At 39.2% G+C, this 26,910-nt stretch overlaps 2 protein-coding genes across 9 annotated transcripts in view; one reads left to right on the top strand and one right to left on the bottom strand.

The window, feature by feature from the left end:
- Positions 1-1,101: 1,101 nt before the first annotated feature.
- On the top strand, positions 1,102-20,318 carry cd99l2 (CD99 molecule-like 2). 2 transcript variants are annotated; one of them, XM_051375252.1, is made up of 10 exons: positions 1,102-1,322; positions 4,832-4,891; positions 5,669-5,716; positions 6,718-6,837; positions 7,854-7,934; positions 10,733-10,798; positions 11,550-11,603; positions 11,689-11,808; positions 12,583-12,648; positions 13,134-20,318. In XM_051375252.1, exons 1-10 carry the CDS (start codon positions 1,244-1,246, stop codon positions 13,193-13,195), a joined length of 756 nt encoding a protein of 251 aa, XP_051231212.1. In that variant the 5' UTR covers positions 1,102-1,243; the 3' UTR covers positions 13,196-20,318. The 2 variants fall into 2 exon arrangements, with proteins under 2 accessions (XP_051231212.1, XP_051231213.1); XM_051375253.1 differs by lacking the exon at positions 7,854-7,934.
- Positions 20,319-20,325: 7 nt separating this feature from the next.
- mtmr1a (myotubularin related protein 1a) overlaps positions 20,326-26,910 on the bottom strand; it is a 29,743-nt gene continuing 23,158 nt past the window's right edge. For all 7 annotated transcript variants that reach the window (XM_051375200.1, XM_051429598.1, XM_051375198.1 and 4 more), the window contains 6 exons: positions 26,576-26,623; positions 25,825-25,917; positions 25,402-25,515; positions 25,273-25,316; positions 25,065-25,197; positions 20,326-23,443 (listed from right to left, as the gene is read on the bottom strand). In XM_051375200.1, the coding sequence (XP_051231160.1) occupies positions 23,282-23,443; positions 25,065-25,197; positions 25,273-25,316; positions 25,402-25,515; positions 25,825-25,917; positions 26,576-26,623 (594 nt within the window). In that variant the 3' untranslated portion in view covers positions 20,326-23,281. The remainder of the gene's footprint in view (positions 23,444-25,064; positions 25,198-25,272; positions 25,317-25,401; positions 25,516-25,824; positions 25,918-26,575; positions 26,624-26,910) is intronic.

The raw sequence follows: 26,910 nt of genomic DNA on the forward strand, positions 1-26,910 counted from the left end.
CCGTTTTTGTGTCGACCATGAAAAAACGTATTGGTCAATCCTTAATAAAAACCTTGGATAATGGAACAACATAATATGTTTATGGAGGTTTTCTGTATGAATTATGTTTTGGATGGTGACCGGAGCGACACTCAACTGTCTCCCTATGCTTGGGTCTTAACGTTATTACAAAAGTGATATTTCTGGATTGTATTTAAGAAAGTACTGTAGATCTACATCATAGGATCATTCCATTATTCTGTATTGTATTGATTTATAGAAAGAAAGAAAGACAGAAAGCACCTTTAAGTGTTTTTCAAAAACTGTCTTGAAAAACATGATAACATTTTCTACAAGACAGTACTGGAAAATGTGAAAAGGGTATTTTGGTTCAGAGTTTAAGGTTTAAGTCTGAACTCTGAGTCTGAGTCTAACTTTGAGTCTGACTGAGATTCTGACTTCAAACTTCAAAATTGAATTGAATAGAATTGAATATGTTTGCTGATTTCTCCACTATGTTTGAAACATTGCTGTGTTCATTTGTGTAAGCAGACAATGTTATTGGTGGGTGAGCTGGTTGATAAGATAGTTGAAAAAGATAGCTTTCTGTTATTCGCCCGTTTTACTGAAGTGTCGATGCCACTCTAAACAGAATCCAGTGGACATTCAGATTTCAGCAAAAGCAGCAAAATGTCATGGTATGACGAGGTGAAAATAAAACTTGATAAGCTGAGTTCTCTCCATTATATGACAGCTGTCTGCATCTGAAGCCGTTAGAGATGCATATGAATTTATAGTAAATTATCTTGTGCCCACAAGATAAATAACTTGTGCACACAAGATAAAAAGTATTTCCTTTTGGGGACTTTAGGGGCTCCTACAAAGGTAATACATGTCAGAATTAAAAAGAGGATTAGGGGCAAATGTTTATTTGAATTCTGAGTTTGCAGTTAAAAAAGTCAAAATCCTGGGAATTAAGACAACATTTTTATTTTTTTCTCTCTCTTCTTCTTCTTTTTTTTTTTTTACTTACAAATATTTCTCTTCCGTACAACCGTGCTATCTACGCAACGCCTCCGTTTTGAATAGAGGGTTTTATTGTGAAAGGTGTGGCCGGAAGTGGCACCGTGTGGGAGTGTCACAGAGTGCCATATTGAACGCCTTGAGTGCGGCTTTCCAGAGAGGCTGAACGGCGACCTGTTCGTTATTTCACCGCTGTTTGAATCGCTCGTACCGGGTGTTTGTGTCTGTGGGGACCGGGGCCATGGCTCGCCGCTCGCTGTGCTCTCTGTGCTCGCTGTGCTCGCTGTGCCTGCTGCTGGCGCTGCTGCTGCCGCTGGAAGGTGAGGCTTTGTCCCGCACACCTCAGCAGATCCACATGTTCTGCCTTTTGTGCCGCACTTCGCTTCGAGGCCGAATAACGGTCCGCCGGCCTGGAAGTAGACGTTAAAGAGATATATTATATTATACTACATATCCACTCAGAGTAATCACATTTTTTTATTTGTTATTACAGATATTCATGTTACAGATTTTATTATTGAAGCTGGATTTAGTTATTGTGACTCTTTTACTCTCAATCCAGATATTACAGATGTTAAGCAGCTGTAATCGATTCAGTAATACATTATTACATAAATGATTGTAAAGAATGTGTTCTATAGGTGCAGTAATTGTAGATATGTTAGATCAGATTGATGTGGCTCCACCCACAGTAACCTCTGTATGTCTGGATTGCAGCGGCATATGCCATGCTGACGATGATGTCACTCTCAGTGATGAATATGAAAAGTTAGTCACTTAAAGGTGAATCCTTTAAAAACCAGTGATTTCATTCTGTGTTAAGGTAGCACCTGTCCACAAACCCCTGTGGTCTCCACCTCACATCACAAACAGATGCAGAGACATTTGCACATTTTGTTGCATTGTTGTATGCACATTATATTTCTTTAATTCACATTTAAGGTATGGGCTGACTGAAAATGCAGATGTAGAACAATAGGGCTGCAGAATTAAACAAAATATGATCAAAATTACAATATGCACTCTAAGAAATTGGTAATATTCCAGCAGCTGGGGTACCAAAAAAATACAGTAAAATAAAGGAAAATAACTGACTTGTCACATACAATAATTTACTAAAAGTTAATGAAAAGATAAAAGAAAGACAAAGATTATGTGTAAATACAGGTGAACACTGCTTTAATACAAATGATCAGGCAAAAATTTACAGAAGAGTGCTGTTATTAGATTTTTCTTATTTTAATCTGAATTCTTATAAAAGTAGCCATCTGTGAAATTACATTACTTGCGCTTATATACATATATACACTGATAAACAAAAATTATACAAGATATCTGTCATTTAATAAACAAAAATTATGGAGCAAATCCGTCTTTTTACTGTTAATTGTCACTAATTTTACATAATTTTAGAAATGTATTTGAATTGTCACTTGAATTGAACAGTTTAATCTACTCGAGGCGGGGAGTGGACTGGTTACCGGTCACTGCAAGACCCACCAGATTCATCTGTGTCGTTTTCAAAAATGCAAGCTAAAAAAAATGGCACAATCAAATGACAAAATTTCAGTGTGATGCCCTGCTGTCAGCTTCTAAGTAGAAGAAAATAGGTTTAAACATAATCTAAAGAGTTTATTTAATGAAGAATTTATTTATTTTTTGTTTGCCTTCAGTGTAATTTTATTTTTATTTTTATTTTTAAAATAGCCCTATTTAGAGCCAGTATTTGGTTTGTTTTGGGCTATTGTAAAAGGTGGTGGTTCAACATGGTGCACTCCACCAGAAGAAGCTTCCTCTTTAGATTAAAATGTCTCATAAGGTAACACAACAATTCCTATAATGTGTATAAAGTGATTATAATGAAAACGTAGCTATGAATATTATATTCCATTTCTGCCAATAGATCCTCCTAAATGAATTGGGCGGCTGTGGCTCAGAGGCAGAGCGGGTCATCCACTAATCGGAAGGTTGTTGGTTCGATCCCTGGCTCCTCCCGCCACATGTCGAAGTATCCCCGAATTACTCCCGTCCCGATGCTGTGCATCAGTGTGTGAACGTGTATGAATGAGTTAGTTTCTGTTTGATGGGCTTTGCCATCACTGAGTGAATGTGTGTGAAAGGGTGAATGTGTCATGTAGTGTAAAAGCGCTTTGAGTGGTCGGGAGACTAGAAAGGTGCTATTCAAGTACAGGTCCATTTACCATATAAGTGTTACGCACTGGACCTTTAATTAATTGATAGAACACAAAATTCAAATGTTTTTTTCGGTCTGGAGCTAATACATGTAGCTGGAAACCTTTATCATAACCCCTTTTGCTCTGTCCCACAGTTTCCTGTCTGTCTCTGCTGTCTGTATTTATTAAGGAAAAATGTCAAAAAAGAGGAGAGGAGGAGCAGTTTAAACTGCCCTACCATAGATAGAACGCCAAAGCAGGAAGGTTAGACTGAAGATAAAACTTTATGGATCAACAGGGGAAACAGTGTTACAGTAGAACAAGAAAAAGACCAGATACAAAAGATAGCTACAGAGCAAAAGAAGAACCCATACAGTAAAGAATAATACTTGTGAAGCAGTTCCTGGAAAATAAAAATTGTCCTTACTAGGATTTTGTAAAAACTTTATTGTAGTTCCAATGAAAGTCACTCTACAGTAAGAAAACTTCCCTTGTCTGGGTTGGCTACAACTGCCCAAAACTGTTTCTTCCCCCCTATTCTCTATAGACTTTATATGCACATAAAGATAGTCACCAAAAATCACTTTTTTAGGCAACATTTACAAATATTAAGTCTTCTTGGTTTAAAAATCTATAAATCTATTATAAAATCTATAAACTAGCGAGTGATAATGAGATTTTTATAATGTCTATAGGGGAAATTCTTTTTGGGCTGTAGGGGAGTTTTTAAGTTGTTGTCCACAGGGTCCAATGTGACCCTGTACAAGAAAAAAGTGTCTATAAGTCAAAGATATCGGTTACATACCTTTAAAGGTCTGTGTAACATTTAGGAAAATCTACTGTCGGAAATGGAATATTATTAGTGTATAATCACCGGAAAATAATCGTTGTGTTCTGAGTCCACCATGTTAAACCACTAAGTTTCTACAGTAGCCCAGAACTGACAAACCAAACTCTGGCTGTAGATAGGGCCTTTTGCGTATTTTGCGTGTTCTGCGGCTGCTGTAGTTTCTCCATTGTACTTGGAAGGGGTGAAGTGAGTAATTTGCACTGTTACTTGACTCTGTCTGTTTTTGTGTCTAAGTAACTAATGGGGACAACTAATTTTGAAATTGGTCCAGTATTGGTGAGAAAGTACGTCCACTAAGAGTGGTTGTTTTGCCACTGACAGGCTCAGATTGTTATTCTACAGGTCTGACAACATTACGGAAAGAGTCCCTCCAGAGACAGAAACAGTTGTATAGCTATGTTGAAAAACCAGACTCCTTTGACAAAATTGGAAGTTTTACCTCATAACATCACCACACCATGTGTTTGTGAGTGGCAGCTGGTGAGGTGAGCTTGTGCCTGTTTGTCTCTGCTTTTGTGTCCTTTGTGGTAAATGATCTCTGCTCTGCAATCCAGACCACAAACAGAGGGGATTAGTGCACTGTCGGCCCAGTTTGGCACCAGGGTGGGGGGGTTGTATCTGTGTGACACAGTAACACCAGCAGGGCCTGGAAAACTGATCACACCTCTACAAAATATAGGAAGCTTGTGTGTGTGTGTGTGTGTGTGTGTATGTGTGTGTGTGTGTGTGTGTGTGTTGAATCCTGTTTGGTTTTCAGTGGGTTTCAGTGTAACCTGTTTGTGTCCTCTATCCGTCCCTGAAATAGTCCTGTCTCAGGACTTTGACCTGGCCGATGCTCTGGGTGGTGGCGATGACAGTAAAAAATGTAAGTACAGTAGAACACCACTGATGCTTTAAATATTAAGCATGTATGTATGTAAATTTTCCTCTCAGAAATGGGTATTAAAAAACAAGTCCTTTTTCTTTTTAATGGTCAAAAAGGGATGAGCAACATTTTAAAAATTGTTAAATTTTCATTTTCTGTTTCGTATAATAGTAAATAAAACCACTACGGCCTTGAAGAAAATGGAATGAGCAAAAGATGCACTGTCCCCCTGCACACCCACACGTTTTTTAAATACATTTTTCATTAATTTGCATCAATGTTACTTTATGATCATTGTAAGATAATATTAAATGAATGGAAACCAGTTGCTGCTTGGACCAGTAAGAAAAGCATGTCCTAAAATCTAAAAATGCATAGCATGGATTCAAATGAGGTTGGTACACACATACTGGTATGGTCCTGCTGTAGGTAATTTTTATAAAAATATTTTTTGTCATATTTGCTGAAATTTTGACTATATCATGACAGTAGAACATGACACCTGATTTTTTCACAGATTATCTGTCTTGTGTACTACTGTCAGGATATAATGAAAGTTTCAGTGAATATGACAAGAGATTATTTTTTATAAAAGTTACCTACTGCAGCTTTAATCATGTAAAATAAGGGATAAAATAAGAAGGATATAATGGTATGTCACGCTTCGTCATGACTTCTTCCCAACTATAGTTCACTGTAGGATATCCAATATTTTCTTATGAATGAAGCAAGTTCAAGAATTACCTTTAATTAATTAATCTTTCACTTTCACTACAGCAACCCCTTCACCAAAGCCAGCAGCACCAGCAGGAGGAACAGGAGGAGGTACAAGAGGACACAAGGAGCACACAGACACTCCTGATACATAATTTCATTCTATGCCCTATAATTAGTGTGTGATATGATAATTAAGCAGGGACAGTGACAGGAAAATTTTTTGGGTGTGAACCAGTCGGAATCAGTGGTTCCCAACCCCCTCAGTTCAGTCCCATGAACTTCATAAACACCACCATTTATGTTCCATTTAATTAATTTCAATTTCTAGATGTTATTTAACTACTTAAGCTGCAGTAGGTAACTTTTATAAAAAAAACTTTTTGTCATATTTGCTGAAACTTTCACTATATCCTGACAGTAGTACATGAGACAGATAATCTGTGAAAAAAATCACCAGGCCTGAATAAAAAAAAACAACCAATCAGAGCCAAGAATGATCGTTGATTGTTTAGTGTCATTCCCAGGGTCCCAAAGTGTTTCCCAAGTGACTTGGGAATTAGACTCAAAAATCAGCTATCTTCAGGCTACCAACGGAATGTTTATTTCTGTCTTTCTTAGCTCTGACTGGTTGTTTTCCTTCAGACCTGGTGTTTTCTTGTAAATGTCATTAGGAGCACTTAGAGGAGCCAGAGGAACCTGATATTTTTTCACAGATTATCTGTCTCATGTACTACTGTCAGGATATAGTGAACGTTTCAGCAAATATGACAAAAGGTTTTTTTTTTTTTACAAAGGTTACCTACTGCAGTAGTAGAATAATAATAGATAATGGATGTGTATTTATTGTCAGTATTTTCCAACAATTTAACTGTCAGTTTGATTTGGTCAAGTTAGCATTCCTACTACAACCATATGGAGCTTTTTATTTAATCTCCTCTGCTCACTTGCTAACAAGTTGTCATGCACTCTCAATTGCAATAGCATCTAAATTAATTTCATAGCTGACTTAATATGTGGATTTATTTTTTTAAATCAAATCATTAATTTAGTTTTTTTTTTAATTAGTTGAGCTACTCTACAGACTACTATGTTGTCAATGTTCTCTGCAGAGCTCGATCTGGCGGATTTCTTTGATAGCCCTACCACCACCACCACCAAAGCCCCACCCAAGGTTGTGCCTAAAGTCCCTGCAGGCACCAAGAGCCCCTTCAAGCCCAATCCCAAGCCAGGTGAGAGAATCACTTTACTCTGTGTTTGTAGCCAGCTCTCCATCTGAGGCGTGTGCCTCAACTGCAGAGAGCACCAGATCATACCACCAACTCACCTTTATTTCCTATTTGTCCTGCTTTATATTTTAAAAAAAAGTTTTCAGATACTCTTCTGTTTTAATTAGCAATCCAAATTCAGTCAGTTAGTATGATGTAGATTTCCACAGCAATTCCACCAGTTCAACATTTACGAGTTCTGTCATGGATGTCAATGTCTAGTTGTAGCAACTTTTCTCCCATGCCAACTAGATGCTGCACTAGGTGAAACGTCTTTCTCTGAGTCAGTGTTCGGTAACGGTCAATGTAGTTTAGTTGTAGTATTAATAGAAATAGAGTAATTGACTCTCACTACACTCCAACCTTCAATAATACATATGCTCAGCTGCTGCAATAGGCAGCAACTCTTTACTTACATAATGGTCTATAGAATCTACAGTATATGTGGGCACAGTTCAGTTCAGTAAAAAATCTACATAGCCCACATAGACAGACTGGTCCGACCCATTGACAGCCCGCACAGCCCACTTATTGTACACTTGGCCCAGATTTATGGTCCATATGTGGTATGTAGCCACATATGGCCCATGACATAGCTAACTGTATGACCATAACTGGCCCTATGTTGGACTAGACAAGTTTCAGCACTGGTTCCAGATGTCAGTTCCAATTACCAAAGCCACTTCTTGGATTGGTGGCTTGAACATAGTCGATTGTTGTTGGCATCAGTATTTGACAACCTGGGAATGAGATTGGGCAATCAACTATATTTCTCGACTGTGCCAGATCAATTTTGTTGAATTTTGAGGAAGCAAAAATTTCACAGTGTACTCAATTTCACCTTGCTTTTAGGAAACACTTTTTATTGTGTTTGATTGAGTTTTTTTCATTACCCTCTCAGTTTGCAGTAATGCTTTTTTTAACTCCTATTTGCTTTTATTTCACAATAATATTGATCCCTGACCTTTTGACCTCCACAGCTGCCGATGACTTTGACCTGGCTGATGCCTTGGACCCCAACAATGACATTGGTGGCAAAGATAAGAACAAGGGGCAGGGAGGTGGGTGGGAGTGTCTCCTATAAGATAAGCATTAGTTTGGTAAACACTTTAAAATCATCATTATTTATTCAGTCAAATTACTTTTGACTGTATGTTTCATGTGGAGTTAAAGTCACTATGTGCAGATTGTGACATTTGGCAGTATCAAAAAAGACACTAATAGACAGTAGTGCAAGCTGGTACTCCCACCAAACACTAATTTAATGCTCTGCACATACAAGTTCTACACATAGGGGCTTTAATAGAAAGTGAGTCATTATCTTTATGATTTATCAGTGACGTACTGTACAGTACAGTTGTTTGGTACCATCCTGAGTACTGGCACCAGATTATAAGGGACCTTCTTCATTATGAATCATAGTTTAGAATTTCTTACATGCCACCTGATTCTCCATTCTCCAACTCAAACACATACATCCTTTAAAAATGTAGCCTTTTTTGCACAAAATACAATCGGACTGCGCCAGATGGTTTGTTACACCGAACAGTCTGGGAAGTTGTCTTTAGAAACCACTGACAGTATATACAGCATAATGGACAGAGCTTCTGGGTCTGAAAATCTGCATTCTATGTAAAGGTCAACGGGGGGGGGCTCCATTGGCTGCAATAACACACTGATACCATTCTCTCTAATGGAGAATGAGCCGACTTCTCACTTTATTTATGAGCTCAGTAAACAGTTTCCTAATGAGTTTATGGTCTCAGTCGCTAGTTTAACATTTTCTTCAATACATTATGATGTTCATTTACTAAATTATGGTCCAATTTAGAGTAAAATAGACAATTAAGCTGCATATGCTTTTGGGCGGGGCTACCTTTTGAAGATTCTGTTGCTGCCTTTTTCACTTAAAATCTTTTCAGAAACATATTTTAGTGTACTGTTTAGCTGTAATACGAGATCGTGTGACCACTCGGCTACGAACGAGTCAAAACTGCGCAGTCAATGAGCTCACCTCGCAGTACGTCACCTCCGCTGGCTTGCGCTGGCTGAAAGGCCGAACTCAAGGCTTCAAAAGGGTACTCCACAAACCAATGGGATACGTTCACACTTATTAGAAACTTTGTTAAAGGGCAGGCAACTAGCCTTGGCAACTAACCTTGGGAGGCAGCTGGACTTGCGAGATCATCCGGGAATCCGTCTTTTCTCCACTTCCTCACATTTTACAAAAATTAAGCCAAAATATTCTGGATAAGGCTGCTGCCATTTGGGGTCTGCGCAGTAGCAATCGGGGTTGGCACCGTGGTATCAAGATCCATACCCCCAGCTGACTCAGTCACAAGCAGAGCTCAACTGTCATTCATGGCATGAAACGAAAATTCTTAAAGGAATACTCTGCAGTTTTCTGGTTTTGTCAAACAGCTACCCCTAGAGTCGCTGCGGAGTACTTGTATTTAACGTTAACTGTCTTAAATACCACTCACCAGAGCCGTCTCTATATACGGCTCTGCGTCTCTGCACTCACGGTCTGATCCCCTCCCGCCTGTATACCGGTACTTGTTCAGTAGGATGGAAGCGTCGGACATCGAACAGGCAAAGATAGACTCCGAAGATGTCTACTGACCAGGTAACGTCTGAGTGAATGCCTGCTGGTGTCTTCCATTGAGGCTGCTTCTTATGTCGCTGATGTATGTGATGTCGCGCCGTAAAGCAATTTGTGATTCTCGCGAGATTTGGCGGGACGCCACCTTTCAGACTTGCATTGCTGGTTCTGCCAGCGGCATTCCTCTCCAGCTTTGCTATCAGAACTGGAGAGTATTTCTTCATTAAAGGAAGAGCAAAGAACGGCACTGAAGGCTTTTCTCTATGGAAAAGATGTTTTCTCTCTTCCCCCAACTGGCTTCAGTAAGAGTTTGACTATGTTATATGTTTCATTGATCTGATTGGTTGAAAGATGGTGACAGGCAGATGGTTCATCCAATCACCTGCTCAGTATTTTTTGAAAGTGCCTGCCTTTTTCCAAACAGTTTCGAATGACGACTTCCCAGATGGTTCTGTGTAACAAACTATCTGGCACATTCAAACACTACAACGTGGATAAAATGTACTACAGGTCATGTTTCATTTTATGGCACGAGAAAGATTAACCTTTAAGTAATGCCCATTTACTTCAAATCTGTAGTCAGTATGGAGATATCCAAGTTTAATTAGTTTTACATTATTTCTCAGATTCTCCTCAGTAGACAGTAACTGTAGCTCCACCATCAGGACAATTCTCCACAGTGTCATATGCATTCTTTGGGGCTGGACCAGAATGCTATGCAAAATGTGCTTCATGGAAGTCATCAAGTCATTTCTCTTCAAGAGAGGGAGCTCATTGTCTTCATCTGTTACTCATCCTCCCCTCCCACTGACACTGTCCTCTGCTTCACGTTAATTGTATTTGAGTGTAACTGCTGAAGACTCAAGTATAGTTTCAACGTTTTTATTAGTTGAAGTCCATCCCCGTATGCTTTTAAAAATAAATCTGTATTTCATTCTCTTTTGATATTTTATGTTTTTTTCTATATTTATTTAATCAAATAATCATTGTAGATATCTGAAAATATCTTGATTATTTTAGTTAAATGTATTATTATTAATAATGTACAATCATACAATAAGCTTTAAGACCGTGACGATCAACCTCTAAAGCTACAGTAGGTAGTTTTTATAAAAGTAATTATTGTCACATTTGCTGGTTCAGAACTGGTTCGAGATTAGGCACCAGCTCCGAACCCACGCTCAAACTGCCTTGTTGGTATTAGTGACTTCATTTTTGACCCACAGTGTGGTGATTGTCTTCCTCTCTACTCTTCAGGATTATCTGACAGTGATCTGGTTGATGTTGGTAAAGACGATACCTACAAACCTGACAAAGGCAAAGGTAATGTCTGTACCTTTATACGAAATCCATATATTCCCTGTAGCAGTGGTTCAGCCTTCCAACCTGGGGGTCTGGACCCCCACTAGGGGTCGCCAAAGCTTCACAGGGGGTCGCAAGGCCTTCTTGATTTTAAAGTTTACTCGAAAACTGAATATAAAATAGACAGTATACACAGTAGGCCTATATCTCAACATTCCATTCATTAATTACACTGTAAAATCAGATAAGTTCAATTAACTCACACAATTATTGAAGCTGATCACATTAAAAATTTTAAGTTACAAACTTTAATATCCAAACTTTGATGACTTGAACACAAGCTGTAGAACAATGTCCTAGTATCAGGGAGAAGAAAACACTGAATTAGTCAAAAAAAGCAGCCTTTTAAGTTGTTAAAAGTAAAAAAAAAAAAATAACAGAGAGGATTGTATAAAAACTAAGAATATCTGAAAAACTCATCCATGATCAATATTCTCAGGAAATAATCTGCCTAAAATTCATTTAAATCTCTGGTTTTACACAAACTTCCTGCAGTTATTGTGTTCACTGTTTGGGTTCATTGTACAGTTTATCAGTTGTTATGTATTTGTTGAAAATAGTTGGGGTTGTCAATTTACTCAATGATAGATAAGGAGTTCCTTTAGGAAAAAGGTTGGGAACCACTGCTCTGTATGTAAGATATAACCCTGTTGTCATAGAAACACTGCATATAGATAGATGTGAACAGGGGGCTGTTACTCTGTTTCCACAGGTGGACATCCCAGTGGTGACAATGATCGGATTAACCAGTATGATGACAACAATGGTGGGTTTTCTCTCTTTGTAGTGTTTGTTCATAAATGCATGTGTGTGTGAGCCCACTCTATATCTGTGTGTGTGTGTGTGTTCAGAAACCACAGCAGAGGTGGGCACCATTGCAGGGATTGTCAGTGCTGTTGCCATGGCACTGGTGGGTGCAGTCAGCAGCTACATCTCCTACCAGAAGAAGAAGCTGTGCTTCGGTATACAACGTAAGGCTTTTGCATTCCAGTCGTGTGTTCTAAAGGGAGTCAGTTCCTGTGACTACTGCTGCTAGTACAGCTTAAAATGACAATACTAAAGCTAGTTCCTAAGTGGAGACCAAAACGGAACTAGCACCAGAGTGTAATTTGGATTTAGCTTCATCAGGTGACCACAAACATACTCCAAATGGTTAAAGCTGTGTGGCTCTTTATTGGCTACATGTGTAAATTATTGTGTCTGTTTGCTAACACGTCCAATTAACAGCCTTTTAAAGCTGCAGTAGGTCAGCTTCCTAAAAATAACTTAGCTCAGTGGGTAGAGCTGGCGTCCCATGTACTGAGGCTGAGTCCTTGCTGCAGCGGCCCAGGGTTCGAATCCGACCTGTGGCCCTTTGCTTGGTGTCATCCCCTTTCTCTGCCCCCCTTTCCTGTCTGTCTTCAGCTGTCACTATCATAAAGGCAATAAAAGCCCCAAAAAATACTTAAAAAAAACCAAAGAACTTTTAGTTGTATTTTCTGAAACTTCCTCCTAGTGCTCTTAGTGGTATTTACAAGAATTCACCGGGCCTGAATAAAAACAACCACTCAGAACCAAGAAAAATATTTACCAGGTTGTCAAATACCGATGCTGGGAACGAGACACAACAACGTTACGCGCCCAACAGCACCACTGATGTAAAAAAAAAAATTTAGGGGAAACCCAGCAGATACAGTAGCAGTGGTTACAGCAGGAGAGACTCGTATTTGCTGATGCTTACTAAATTTGTTGTTTTGTTCTGACAGAGAGCCTGAATGCTGACATGGTAAAGGCTGAGAACCCGGAGGCTGTGGTGGCTACAGAACCACAAGGTAAACATGTGTGGAATTGGATGGGATGATATATGATATTATCGTGTATTGCGATGAAACCAATTTCCATTATCGGGATAATCCTGAATTGTGACAATTTCCAATTTAAGTTAGCGCACACTACCTGTAGAGGGAGAGTAATGGGACAGCTGTGGCTCAGAGGCAGAGCGGGTCGTTCCTTAATCGGAAGGTTGTGGTTTCGATCCCCGGCTCCTGGTGCCAAATGTCGAAGCATCCCTGAGCAAGATACTGAACCTCAAATTGCGTGCATCGGTGTGTGAATGTGTATGAATGTTAGTTTCTGTTCGATGGACTTTGCCATTACTGAGTGAAAGGGTGAATGTGGCATGTAGTGTAAAAGCGCTTTGAGTGGTCGGAAGACTAGAAAGGTGCTATACAAGTACAGGTCCATTTACCATTTAATGTCTGTTGTCATTTAGCTGTGTGTATAAATTTAAATTAATCTTTTTTTTTTTCCTCTGCAGTCCAGCAGACACTCCTGGAGCCACCTAATGCTGAACCTCCCACTGAAGAGAATGCTGTGTAACACACACACACACACACACACACACACACACACACACGCACACACACACAAAGCCCCCACCCAACTACATGCACTCTTTCCCAAACACCCCCCACCTAAAGGAACCCCCCAACCACACGTGCACACACACACACACACACACACACGATTTATGAGAACTGTCTATTGTGTAGCATGTCCTTGTTGAAGAGGTTGGGATTTGTAGTCCTGTGCTGAATGTGAACACGGATTTATTTTATTCTCTGCTGTAAACTTGGCCGACAGTGTATCCAACTTTGCCAAATGTATGTGTATATAGTAATTTATTGTTTACTTTTCGGACACCACTCACTGACTAAATGTTGGTTTTCAGTCATCCAGCCGTCAGCATGTAGCCTATGATTCCTCTGCAGTGAGCCGCGGCTTTAGTCGTAGCATTATGCTGAGCTCCAGGCACACAGTAAAGTTGGAATACTGTGTTAAAAAATACACAAAGCAGTTTTATCATATTCCATGTTGGAGAGAAACTCTATGGGTGTGTCAAGTTGCTTTAAGTTCACATGGAGTCAGTCACTGTTTGGTGATCCGGATTTCAGATTACTTCATTGATTGATTTAATCAATAACTTTATTCCAAGGCAGAGCCTGATAATGGCTTCAAGTGAGCCGGGGAGTTTTTTTTCTCTCTTGATTGAAAGTCTCATTATATCCTGACTTTAATACAGCAGTTCTGTTATCCCCTTTTGATACACAGATTATTTGTCACTAATCGTAGCTGTTACCAGGGACGTGCACAAGGCTGAACCAAAATTTCCAGAGCAACTGCCCAAAACAAATGCATAAATAATAATAAAAAAAGTATAAATACAAATTGAATCACCATATCATCCAAACTTTAATCACTTTTTTGACACATTGGAATCACATTGCGCAATATTTCCTCATATCATGCTGTCACATGAACCAATCTTAGCTAGCTGGCTAACATTCCGGAAGCAGGCTAGATGCTTCTCTGGAGTTATGCATGTAACTCTTCTGGAGTTATCATACGTGTAGAGACATGTAGAGGAGTTATTATGTAAGTTAGTGTACGTGTTGCATGTAGGTTAGAGCAACAGTCCCTCAAAATGTCTGTGCACGTCCCTGGCTGTTAGTTTTGTTGATGCACAATGATGGGAATCAAATCTAAACTGGAACAACGCTTTACAGAATTTTTTTATTTTTTATTTTACAGATAGGTGATTGTTCATTGCTCATTCTCAGATTGTCAAATACCAACACTGGGAACGAGATTCAACAATCAACTATCTTCGAGCCATTAACCCAAAACTATCTTTCTCAGCTCTGATTGTTTTTTTTCCGTTCATAATGATAATGATGTTGACTGACAATATGAATTTCTCTTATTCCTACAAAATGTGACATTGTTATTTAATTTATTACATTTTCAGTTTATTATATTGTCATCATGAGGTCATAATCAGTTTTTACTATAAAAATGGCATTTGTTACATTAATAATTGGTTGGGTCACCGAAGTTTCCCCAACAGGTTTAATTACATTTTGACCCACATGGTAGATGTGTTGCCCTTTAATGGGCTCCACTATTAGCTAATAAAGTCCAATAGTGGGTGAGGTACATACTCATAGAACTAGAGGCATGGCAGGTAACTACTGTTTACACCATGTGACAGTTATGTAATTAGTTGCTACATGCTTCTCCATCTACACCCTCCTCATGTTGTCTATCTTGATGTACAAAGTTGCCTTATTCACATTTGGATCTTTTTGCAACGGGGTCAAATAAGGCGTCTAAACATTTCTGTCTACTTACAACCTGTGACTTTTTATAGTGTAAATAGCCTAATATTTTAAAAAATAGACTGTTTTCAACTAGCCTTTACTGACAATGCCTAATGAAGGAAGTCTGGAGAAGCTTGGTTTTCCAAAGTGGTGATTGGTAAAATAATTTTCATTAGAACAGGTAGTGAACCATCCATCAGTTTCTTTGTATCAGACTAAGTGGTTGACAAGGAAAAAGCTAAAACATTAGCTGAAGAAGAAAAACAAAGTATTAAAAAAAAGTTCATCCCTGTAATGCTCGGTGTTCAGGGAATTCACAGGACTTGCCACATTTGATGTAGCATAAAAATGATGCGAGCTAAATCGGTTCCACTGCAGTTAGAGCTTAATATTGCACAGCGCATACTTCTCTTTGCTCTGTGGTTAGCTGTTTGAAAAAGAGGAAACCTCAGCAGGCAGTGACGAGGCTTGTGGACAGACAGAAAATGTGTGAAATGTGACTTTTGTTAAAGATACAACAAGCTAATATTGTTTGTACTATGTTTAATTGTGTGAGTATTGAGGCGCCAGTATGTGCAGTAGAACTATGAATTTATCTTTATCCCATTGTGGCCATTTTGAATTAACATCATTATGGGGAAGATTAGCTTGCATGTTGACATAATGCTAGTTTTATACATTCACCAAACTGATTTTTAGATAGAGACCAGACAGCTATTGGTGCTAGCATTTGATAAAGACAAACAAAGACAACTATTTAAAGAAGGATTTTTTAGTTAAGAAACACTAACATCTAGCCTTTCTTACACAAATATAATGTGTATCCTTGAGGCCTAACAAACACATGTCCTTGTTTATTTGCTAGCTATGCATATTACATTTGTTACCGCAACCAACTGTTGATCAGTGGACTAGCATGAATCTGTTAGCCGGAATGTGTAGCGCATAGCCTGTATGCATGAGATATTAACAAAATGGAGACACACTCTTAAAAACATTGCTCCTTAGCACTACTGTAGCCCAAAACTCCATGGCGTAACCTTAGGCTGGGCATACACTGTGCGTTTTTAGTTTTATTCCAACTCCTACTGTACGAGTAAAAATTGTCTGCAATGTAAAGCCAAAGCTAACGATTTATGTGTATGTGTAAAATAGAAACTAAAATTGCTCGTTGGCCCCTGTGGAATGTTCTGGCTATTGATAATCGTCAATAATGTTTCATTTGAAAGCTCTGAGGCAAGTAGAAGTTTGTTTGCTGGCAATGGCTAACAAACGTGTTGCTTTTGATAATCCTGTGTGCCAACTGTTGAAACTTCTGTATGGATTTTATCTTGTTCATACCGGTCTGATTTTCCATTCACTGTGTCGCTAATGCACCTCTGTTTGCCACTTGACGTGACAAGGGTGCGGTGAGAAAATAGGCACAGACTTTGGGGAACTGACTTGTGGCTCTGCTATAACTGTACAGGAGCCTGTCAAAGGCTGCAGTTAAAGTTTTTTTTTGACTGTGTCCTAATGGCTAATCACTGCACAAAGTGGGCGTGATTGACAGACTGTCTGTTTCAGGATATTGTCTGACAGTGATTGCACGGTCACTTTGCTTTGCCTTTGGTAGACTTCAAAATGGCCACCAATAGGAAAAGATTTTCAAGAGTGAAAAAGTGGTGTTTGTGAAAGGAAGGAGTTTGATACTGGTTGAGATAATTAAAAAACTAGAAGTCTGCTTTAGCTGTGTAGATGAAGTTAGCAGCATTAGTTAGCTTTAGTATTTTGAATAGTGTCATGAGTGCTTTTGGATGGTTGTACATATTACTGTGAGCAGTCCTGTGTTTGTACTATTAGCAGTGTGTAAGAGCATAATAATGCTCCGTATTATACTCTTTAGTGTGTGTGTGTGTTCACACTCTTCACCTGCTCTTTTTACACTTTGTACCCGACTTGACTTTTCCTAATAGCCTAACCTTTGTAGATAGTTCCTGCTTTCTGGTGAGTGAGCCTTTTCTGTACTGCCAACGGTTTATTGTTTCCTAATGACTCTTGGAGTCTTGTATGTTTCCGAATAAGAAAGCTTTTATTTGGGAGACCTGGGCTGCATCTGAAACCATTCACTATTTTCTATACTGTCTGATATTAAGTCTGTCTGTCGTTTTATAGCACTGCTCAAAGTGAGGATTATTGAATCCTATGTAGTGGACATAATCCCACGATTAAATTTAAATCTTAGTAAATAATGCCACGTTCAGGCCATGTGTGATGGAAGGTAGCAATGGGAAAGATTTGCAACTTTGTCCGACAACAAAAGACGATTGTATGACTGAAAAATACTGCACGTACAGCACTCTATCCATTGAATTGGTGTTTGTTTACTTTGAATTGCGGAATTTAGCTGAGTTGATATGCTTTTCCAGACACGTTTTCAAGTTGGGTATAATTAAGATTTCAGAAAAGTGCTTGCAAGTCACAAGTACGACTTGGTCTGGTCTTTACTCTCTCATTTGTACTTCTGTAAATCTCCATGATTATGTGATTTCAGCTAGTGCTTGGACCCACATATACCTCTTGAAATGCACATGGTTTCAAGCCAATTATTTCTTCTTCTACCCCTTTAAAAGCCAACGAACGTGGCATAAGCAATGATCGGTAACCAACTACCATCATGCATTGTTAATGACCTGAGTAGTGTCTGATAGAATAGTCTGTATCTGCAGAGGTGAATGTGATTTTAGATCTCGGCTCTTGGCCTGCATGAGTTCTCTTGTCTCATCCTCATTTCAGATACTGAGGGAGTATGTGTTGTATGAGCTATAAATAGTGTTGGTGTTACATATCTGACAGGATGCAGCACAGTCCTACGTGAGTACCACACCCTGGTCTACTCTACGTTGCCTTGGAAAAGCAGCCGCTACTACCCAAAATCCCTTTGTGTTGCTCCTTCTCTAAAAGTCCTTGAAACACTCAAGCTGCTGTCATCATCTCTGTAATCAGAGGCTGTTTGCACAAGGATATGTTCTTGTCTACAGCAAACTACAGATTGTGAAACAAACCAAACAAACAGAGGGTTCAACATTCAAACAAGTCTTTCCATTTTTTCTGTTCATAACCCATTTCTTGAAAAGAGGCCATGCGACTCCAATGACTAATATCTCGTAATCAGAATTTTTAAATTCTCAAATCATGATAGTGGTGTCAGCTTCAAATATACAGTGGAGCTCTGTCTTTTTTTAGGTATTTTATGCCTTTATTAGCAAAGATTGGAGAAACAGCAAGAAAAAGGTTCTCGGCCAGATTGAACCGGGGACATTGCAGTCCATGTGTGGCATTGCAGGCGTAGCTCCTAACTTCTCACATCCAAGTTCCATTCAACGTTCGTAACATTGATTTGAGAAATTAGTAGCTATGCTTGTCTTGGGTAATGTTTGCTGACCAACAGCTAGCTAGCCAACTAGTGTTACCTTGGTAACAGTAGCTATGTTGGAGATGTATACAGTAGCTTAATTATGTGGCACTATGGTTTGGAGCTGCCTCTTGAACTTGTCTAGTGTGTGAGTGTTCGGGGACTTTGAGCAGTTGGAGTAACAAACTTTTCAAACTTGTAAGAATGGATAACCTCTCTGCCCTGTCAGCTGTAATTCAAACGGTGCTTCTCTTTTTGCCTTATATCCTGCACAGTCCCACAGGGACATGCCACAGTATTCATCTAAGACCCTGTAGTTGCACCTGAGCAAGAGCAACACCCACGGCTTACAGCTCCTTTGGGTGGTTACCTTGAAAGGGAAGCACCCAGAGGACTGAAAGGTACGGGTGTTTCGTCAAGCTCAGGCAGCAGAGAGCCGTACTTCACACAGATAAAACACAAAATAACAAACCTTTCTGTTTACTGAATGTATCAAATATCTAGCAAAAACCTTTGGCATGTAGCAAAAATACAAATTCACCAAAGATGTTGCATTGATTGAGATTGACTTTGCCTTTGGGATTAGATTATCTGTTTGTAAGAAAAAGGTTTGGAAGGAATTGTGAGGGGAAAGGTTGAATCAGGCCTTGAATCTAAATGTTTCACAGACGTCTTTGCCCTCTCAGGTGGAACATTTTAATTAGTTTGATGGATTAGAATGAAGAGTGCATGAACATTTTTTAAGTCCATGAAAATATAGTACAGATGTACCTGATATCTTACAAGGAATGTGTACAATGCTCACTTAGATACAAGATGTGTGAATGACTCTATTATTGTCGACACTGTGGATGTTGATGCTGGGGCAGTTGGAAGGTGTATGAAAAGAAAGGTCCAAAGAAGCAGCAGTTGTGTCATTACAGTAAAAAAAGGTGGTCCTGTTTGTCAGTGATCAAATTGTTGCTTTAAAATTCCTAGCTCCCCCTCAACCTAGGCGGAGCTGATTGTCAGAGCGATGCAGATGGGAAACAATGCTTCACTTTGGTCTATAAAAATCAGTGGTGCGCTCCTTTAAGCCTGTAGCAGACTTGGCTTTATCTCAAGAAATTAAGCCTGTTAGCTCGCTTTGTAAAGTGTCCCCCTGGTCTCCAATCTCTATGTTATAAGACAGCTATGCCTGACTTATTCTGCAGTGAAGACACCTTGTGTGGAAGCAGTCACACTGACCTCTCCAAACACTCTGCTCCTCTGGTAGACCTTTTCCACCAACCGGTTCAAGCACCTGGTTTGAACCTTTTAGAGAATTTCGAACAGAATTAGATCGGTTCAAAACCTAAAAAGTCGGTTCCAAGCTTGAACAAAAAAATAGCAACCACAGTGGACATGTCATATATTACAGGTCGTGCATTGTGCAGCGCCCTCGGTTGATGCATCTGATTACACTCAAAACTGGTGGAAACACTGGTTTGCTAGATAGTACCAAAGTTCCAAGAATGTTTAATGGAACTGGTTCAAGAACCAAAACTTATTTGGTGGAAAAGGGGCCAGACTGTCCTCTCATTGTACTGCACTCTAGTGCCTGTCACCGTGTTATGCAAAGAGTCACAGTAAAAACCACAAGAGCCCAGCAGGCTATCAGTGATTTGATATTTGAGGGCTGGCTTTGCAAGGCTACCTGTCACATACGACACATACACACCTCTCCAGTATACTTTTCTCACACATATACACACTTTGATGCATGCTTTTCTCTACATACTGTATACACAGGTACTTATAGCTTAACGAGTGTTGGACGGTCTTCATTGCTTAGAGTGTAATAGTGAACTCTTCTTTCTCACTTATTGCATCTTATTTGCATCTTATTGCAATGATAACTCTCTGGCAATATGTTACGGATACTTGTTACTCATATGAACCAATAAAAAAAACATTTTAAAAGACAAAACAGCGACTGGAGGTTTGAATTCTTCCTTTTTTATTTTTAAAATGGAATGTCAGAAGTGATAATGGCTCATTAGGGGTTTTCACATCGTTAGACACATTACACACATAAAAAGACACATTACATGATCACATGCCACAGGTAGACAGGTTATAAGTTACGTTGCATTAAGAGGGATGTCATTACACTGTACAAAATACACGGATGAGACAACATTAAGGCTTAGCTAATCCAGGCTGACATGTTTTTATCCAGCTAAATTGGTTTTTGGAACACAGGGTTTTATTAATTTATTTTTTTAATCTCAGATGAAGTTAATAATAACTAAATAAAGGCAACACGAGGAGTCGAAACCATGATCAGCACTCACGTTAGTGGCTGAGTGCTGATCATGTGATTGTATTCGTAACTGGCTGGCTTGGCCCTACTGTTAGTAGTCACTTTAAATCTCTTAAATGTATTATAAGTGCAGAGGAACCTGATAGAATCTCTCAGAGCACATTAAACTTGAGAGATTAAATAAATTTTATGTAGAGCATATGAAATTGATTAGTTAGCCAACTATTTCTTATTATTAATTAAAGTCATTTCTTTTAGACAAAATAACCAAATTCTCTGATTTCAGCCTCTCAATGTGAATATTTTCTGCTTTCTTTAGTCCTCTATGACAGTAAACTGAAAACCTTTGGGTTGTGGACAAAACAAGACTTTGAGGATGCCACCTTGAGCCTTGGGAAACAGTCATCGAAAATTTTCACCAATTTTTGACATTTTATGGACCAAACAACTAATTCATTCATTGTTGTTGAGTCAAAAGTGACTAGTTTTTATTCTGTATCTCACACTCAGTGTGGATTGGCAATTTTTTTTAAAGTAAACATTTTTATCATGAATAGGTATTTTTCTCTTTATTGTGAAATCTGAATTTTAATAAAACACAATATCTTCAATATTTTACATTTTCAAAATGATAATTATATTAACATTATTGATGCCTGTAATGCAGGGGTCTTCAACTACATTTATCCAAGGGCCAAAATGTTTCTAAGCAGACACTGGGGGCAGGAAATTCATTATTCTTTGATATTTTCACTTTCTCTGAAAATTAGAGTTGGCTGCTTCATCTTGTTCCATTCCTTGAGGAAATATTACAAACTGAGCTGCTGTTAAAAAATGTCAAAAATGAACATTGAACATTTCAGATGAAGTGTCAAGCTAACCAACAAACACATTGAATTTCCTGTGACTGCTACTTCATAATAAAAGTCAAAATGTCAACAAAGTTAATGCTTTTAATGTGAAGCTGCAGTGGTATCAAATGTTCAGTCTGCATTACCAGAAACTTAATACTGCATTTTTCAGGGAATGTTGTACGAATACTGTAAATGTATAAATGCTTTCATCAGTGGCAATTCTGTGAACTTGATGTGGCCTGCCAATTAAAGACGCCTACTATAATGAAAGGACTTATTGATTCGGAAAGGACTTATTGATTCGGCTAACTCTGCATGTGACTGGTTTAAAAATCCAGGCTTGTGTCAGATGATAACTAAAACTAACTGCAATATCCATCTATCCACTCACTGAGCTCAGAAATATTTGCAAGGCTCTATGAAAAATAACACAAATGGGAGGATGTTTCTTAACCTCATCTATACCCTTTTCACAGCAGCTATTTTTACATAAGATAGTAGGGTAAACACAGGTGTTACCAATGACACTAATTAAGGTTCTATTTATCTTCATTTTGTGTAGCAGAGCCTTTCCAGTGAGCCAACCAAGCAGCAACAACAAACACTGCAGTTCCTCTAACGGCCACTTGAGGCTGGCTCCAGCAGTGAGTCAATCTCCATAAGGCTCCATATTAAAATGCCCAACTTTACAGCAGAAATAAACATGTTTATAGACTGGTCTCTAAAGCTAATTTCCCTGTTCATGACAACTGTATGTCCATCACATCCACACAACAGGACATGCTGATGCTTGAACATGGTTCTGAAAGTGACCCAATCTTCTTTTAAACTGCTTTCAGTCAGTGAAACCACACAGTCAGACATTTACAATTTAGGACCAGCTCTACATACACAGACCTTCGGTTAATTTGTGAGATTAGAAATTCAAGTGATTTTAGTAGTAAGTAAAGGACAAAGTGGCTGGCAATGTCAGAACAGAAGATCACACTTTTGGAAAACCAAATGAAAACGTTATTTTGTTATCCAAATAAAGAAAAACATTTACAGCGAGGCAGTGTCCAGGTAATGGGAAGGGAAAAAGCAGCCATCCACTATTATTCCTATTCCAAAAATTATTATTATTATCACTTATTTTCATTTTTCTCCCACTTCAATTAGCTCATAGCAATGTTGATGAAGAGGACCAACGCTCACTGACAAGGTAAGGAAGAGAGGATGTGAGGGAGTGTGCAGTGATTTTATTTAAAACACTACAGGTAACTGCAGGCAGTTGTTACATGTTACTGGCAGCCATGTGCAGTGGTGTGAGACAAATAGCCCTGAGAGAAATAGTAGCAATTCTTTGTAGAAAAATAAAAACACTGCAGATCAAATCAGATAATTTATGAAAGTGAGGATGAAGTCTGAGTGAGATCGGATTCCTTTGTCAGTGTTTAAATAGTATAAATAAGAAGCACAGGAAGGTTCAATTAGGTCACTGACAGTTGTTTCAGGCCAGTTTTAATACTTTCTTTAAATACTTTTTTTACATTTTACTTTGCTAAAAACATTAATATAAAATTAGGAATCTCTCTCTTTGTGAAGCCTTGCTCACATGGTAAACACCGTTATCCTCAGTATAATATAATAATAATAAAAAAGTATAATAATGGGCTAAAACATGCATTAAACTGTGTGTGCGTGTGCGTGTGTTTGTGTGTGTGTGTGTGTGTGTGTGTGTGTGTGTGTGTGTTTAGCAGGCAGTGATGTGTAGGGGTGTTTCTGATGTGTGCGTTAGACAGCGGTGTGCAGTGGAGTTCCTGTGGTGTGTGAGGGGGAATGTTCAGAGGAGGAGGACAGGGAGTGGGAGGAGGCCTCTCTCTGTAGCTCCTCCACCCTCCTCTGGAGCTCTGCTCTAAGGATCAGCAGCTCCTTCAGGGTTTGGTGCACCGGCACCTGGAACACACAACATACAGTCACATTGTCAGACCTCTACAGGGGTAATCCAGACAGGTGGAACCTCCTTCCCCTTGGAGGGAGATTACCAACATCCAGGTGTGAACTGGCCTTACATATCCAAGACTGGTTTCTTTAAAGGACCAGGACTATGGTGGCCACGAAATGTCTCTTGGATAGATATAAAGGGCTCATTCTAAGGTAACGAAAACACAACAATTCTTATTTTCAGGTGATCAACACTAATGAAAACATACCTATGAATATTATATTCCATTTTTGACATCAGAGCCTCAATGTTACACACTGGACCTTTAAACAGGGATATCTTGTTGGCTTTCTATCTTAAAATATTGTAATATTTTAAGAAATTTTTTTTTGACAAAAGCTATATTATTCTGAGGATTGAGATAAGAGATGAGAGCTGTCAGGCCTGAATGAAATTAAAAGTTAGAAAGTTAGCTGATTGTTGAGTCTCATTCCCAGGGCGTCAAATACAGATGCTTTGGGTCCCTGGGAATTAAACTCAACAATCAACTATCTTCAAGCCTCCAAACTAAAGTATCTTCATATCTTTCTCAGCTCTGATTAGTTAGTTTCATCCAGGCCCGGTGGATTCTTGTAAATGTCATTATGAGCACTAGGAGGAGCCAGAGGAACCTGATTGTTTCACAGATGATCTGTCTCATGTTCTACTGTCAGGATATAGTGAACTTGTATAGCGCCTTTCTAGTCTTCCGACCACTCAAAGCGCTTTTATACTATGTGCCACATTCACCCTTTCACACACATTTACACAGTGATGGCAAAGTCCATCAAACAGAAACTAACATTCATACACATTCGCACACCGATGCATGGCATCGGGAGCAATTTGGGGTTCAGTATGTTGCTTAAGGATACTTCGACATGTCCACGACCAGGAGCCGGGGATCGAACCCACAACCTTCCGATCAAGGAACAACCCGCTCTGCCTCTGAGCCACAGCCGCCCCCACTGGTAGCTGGAGAGGTGCCAGTTTCACCTCCTGTGCACTGCCGAGGTGCCCTTGAGCAAGGCAACCTAAAGGAACAATTTCCCCTAGGGGATTAATAAAGTAAATCTTCTTCTTCTTAATGCTTAACTAATGCATGCAATATGAATGGGGATGAGGATGCATCATGTACCCATTTCTGACAACTGGAATCCTTCTAATTTGGTTACATATCAATTCATGTATGAATGATAAAATAGATTATTTCCTATTTGTATCAATTTCCAGGTTTCCATGACGATGTGTGGGATCCGTCACTGCCATCAGTGTATGAATGGGGTGAGTGTGGCATGTAGTGTACAGAGCATTGAGTGGTCGAAAGACTAGAAAGGCGTTATACAAGTACAGTCTGTTTAACTTCAGTCCAGACAATGAAACATTAGTGGATCTGAAATTATTCTGTTAATTTCACACATGCTTACTGCTCAGTCCTTTTCTTTCTTTGGTTGTTGATTTATTGTTTTACTGATCAGACTGACTTCCTGTTTGAAACACTGTTTTGTTGACCAGTCCCCTCTTTTTTCTCTGCTAGTGCTTCTTTAAATGGTCATACTGGGCAGTTCTCTGCCGGTAATGCTGGCCATGTACCTGTGGTCTCATGCGTGGGTTCCAGCGGGCATAGTAGCTGCTCCACAGCTCCAGATGTCTGGAGGAGACCAGCGGATACAGGACGTGGTGCTCATAGTTCACATAGAAGGGGTTGGTGAAGTCCTCTGGCTGGCTGTTGGGGGACAACATTCAACAGTCAGAGAATCTCTCCACTCATTCACTCATATCAATGTGGTTAATATCTTACCTGTTAATATAGGACCACAGGGACACCGTCTTGGTCTGCACCTCCTGCACAGGATGGAGGAGTTTAATCTGAGCCTTCAACCCCACATCACTACACATCACTGCCCGTTAACAGGAGAATGGTACAAACCTTGGCTGCCCTCTCCTGTTCACTGTTATAGAGGAATGTACCAAACAGACAGCTGTACAGGTGGTCCAGCACCGTGATCAGGAACAGCTCATTGAACTCAAAGGCTGCTGGGAACTGCAGTCAGAGGAACAGAGGTGATTATGAGAAGAGAGCTGCAGCTTCTAAATGTCTATGACTGAGCCCATGTGCACATGAATAGGCTTATCCTGATTGGCTGAGCAGTGTGTATTTTCAATGTGCTGCTTCAAGAAAATGAGAAATCCTGAGTATACTGGTTGTAGCATGTCTGCTGTCAGTGGTTGTTAAATCAAAGAGGTAAATGGACATGCTACTCCTGATGTAGTACATTTATTAGACATATTTAATGTGAAAAAAATTAACATATTGTTTATAAAATATATATGTATGAGAATGGAAACTGACCTGTCGAGTCATCTGCCAAACACAGTCGATGAACTGGACGAAGAGAGGTGAGCGCTCTGAGTTAGCGTGGTTCTCATCACCATGACCCACACGCTACAACACAGAACATGTGATATGTCATACATACATATATGTAGGTAAGGTAGGTTTGTTTGTGGTTGTACAGTTTCATGGGGCTGTGCTATCCTAGAGGTCACAACACATTTATACTGCATAAAAAAAACTGCATGGGGTAAGCAGAGAGTTGCAGGTTTGTATTGAGGAGACTCGTGGGTGCCCATAGAAAGTTGTTGAGGTCAGAAGTCAAGGGATCCATTAGAAAGACCATTCCAGTTTTTCCATCACTGAAATTTAGCCTAACTTTGGAGCGTTATTTACCCCATTCTCAACAAACTAGCATGACGTGGCTTGGTACCTATGGATGCCTTAGGTCTAGTTTCATATGATAGCAGTATCTTTACTCTAGCTGAGCCCGCTATATAAGTCCAGAAACCTATAAGGTAAGTCTTTAGTCAACTTGATAGTTTAATGAGTGGAAATCTAATGTAATTTATATTATTTTTCATCACACTGAATAGCTCACTCACAATAATTGAAAGTGCTTTAAATTGCCACAAGGGGGAGCCCAGATATTTAGAAATATTTATCTAAAAATAACATACTGCAGCTTAAGGGTGATGTAATGGTAGTTTTACAGTGCATTAGTTCATCAGCAGTAAGAATATCATCAGTTTAACTCTTGGTTCCTTACAGCAGCAAACTTGTGTCCAAAACTAATCCACTCCTTCTCCACCAGAACCTGTAAACACAAACACACATTTCCTCATTCTGTTGCACAGATGAAGACTGTGGTATGTAGTTGATATTCATACTTTGCACGTGACGTCACAACTACTAGCTGGCGGGCAAGAACATCGTTCTCCAGCAACGAAACCCAGTAAACTAATCAAGGATCTTGCCAGGACGTCGCCAGTTTTACTATACAAAAGTATATATATGTATCATATGTATGTGATTTGATATGATATGATGAGAAGAAGAATACATGTTACAGTACACACGTTACTGTTGTACTGCGTCTACTTA

This window comes from Dicentrarchus labrax, unplaced genomic scaffold (assembly GCF_905237075.1).
Source record: "Dicentrarchus labrax unplaced genomic scaffold, dlabrax2021, whole genome shotgun sequence".
Lineage (NCBI taxonomy): Eukaryota > Metazoa > Chordata > Actinopteri > Moronidae > Dicentrarchus > Dicentrarchus labrax.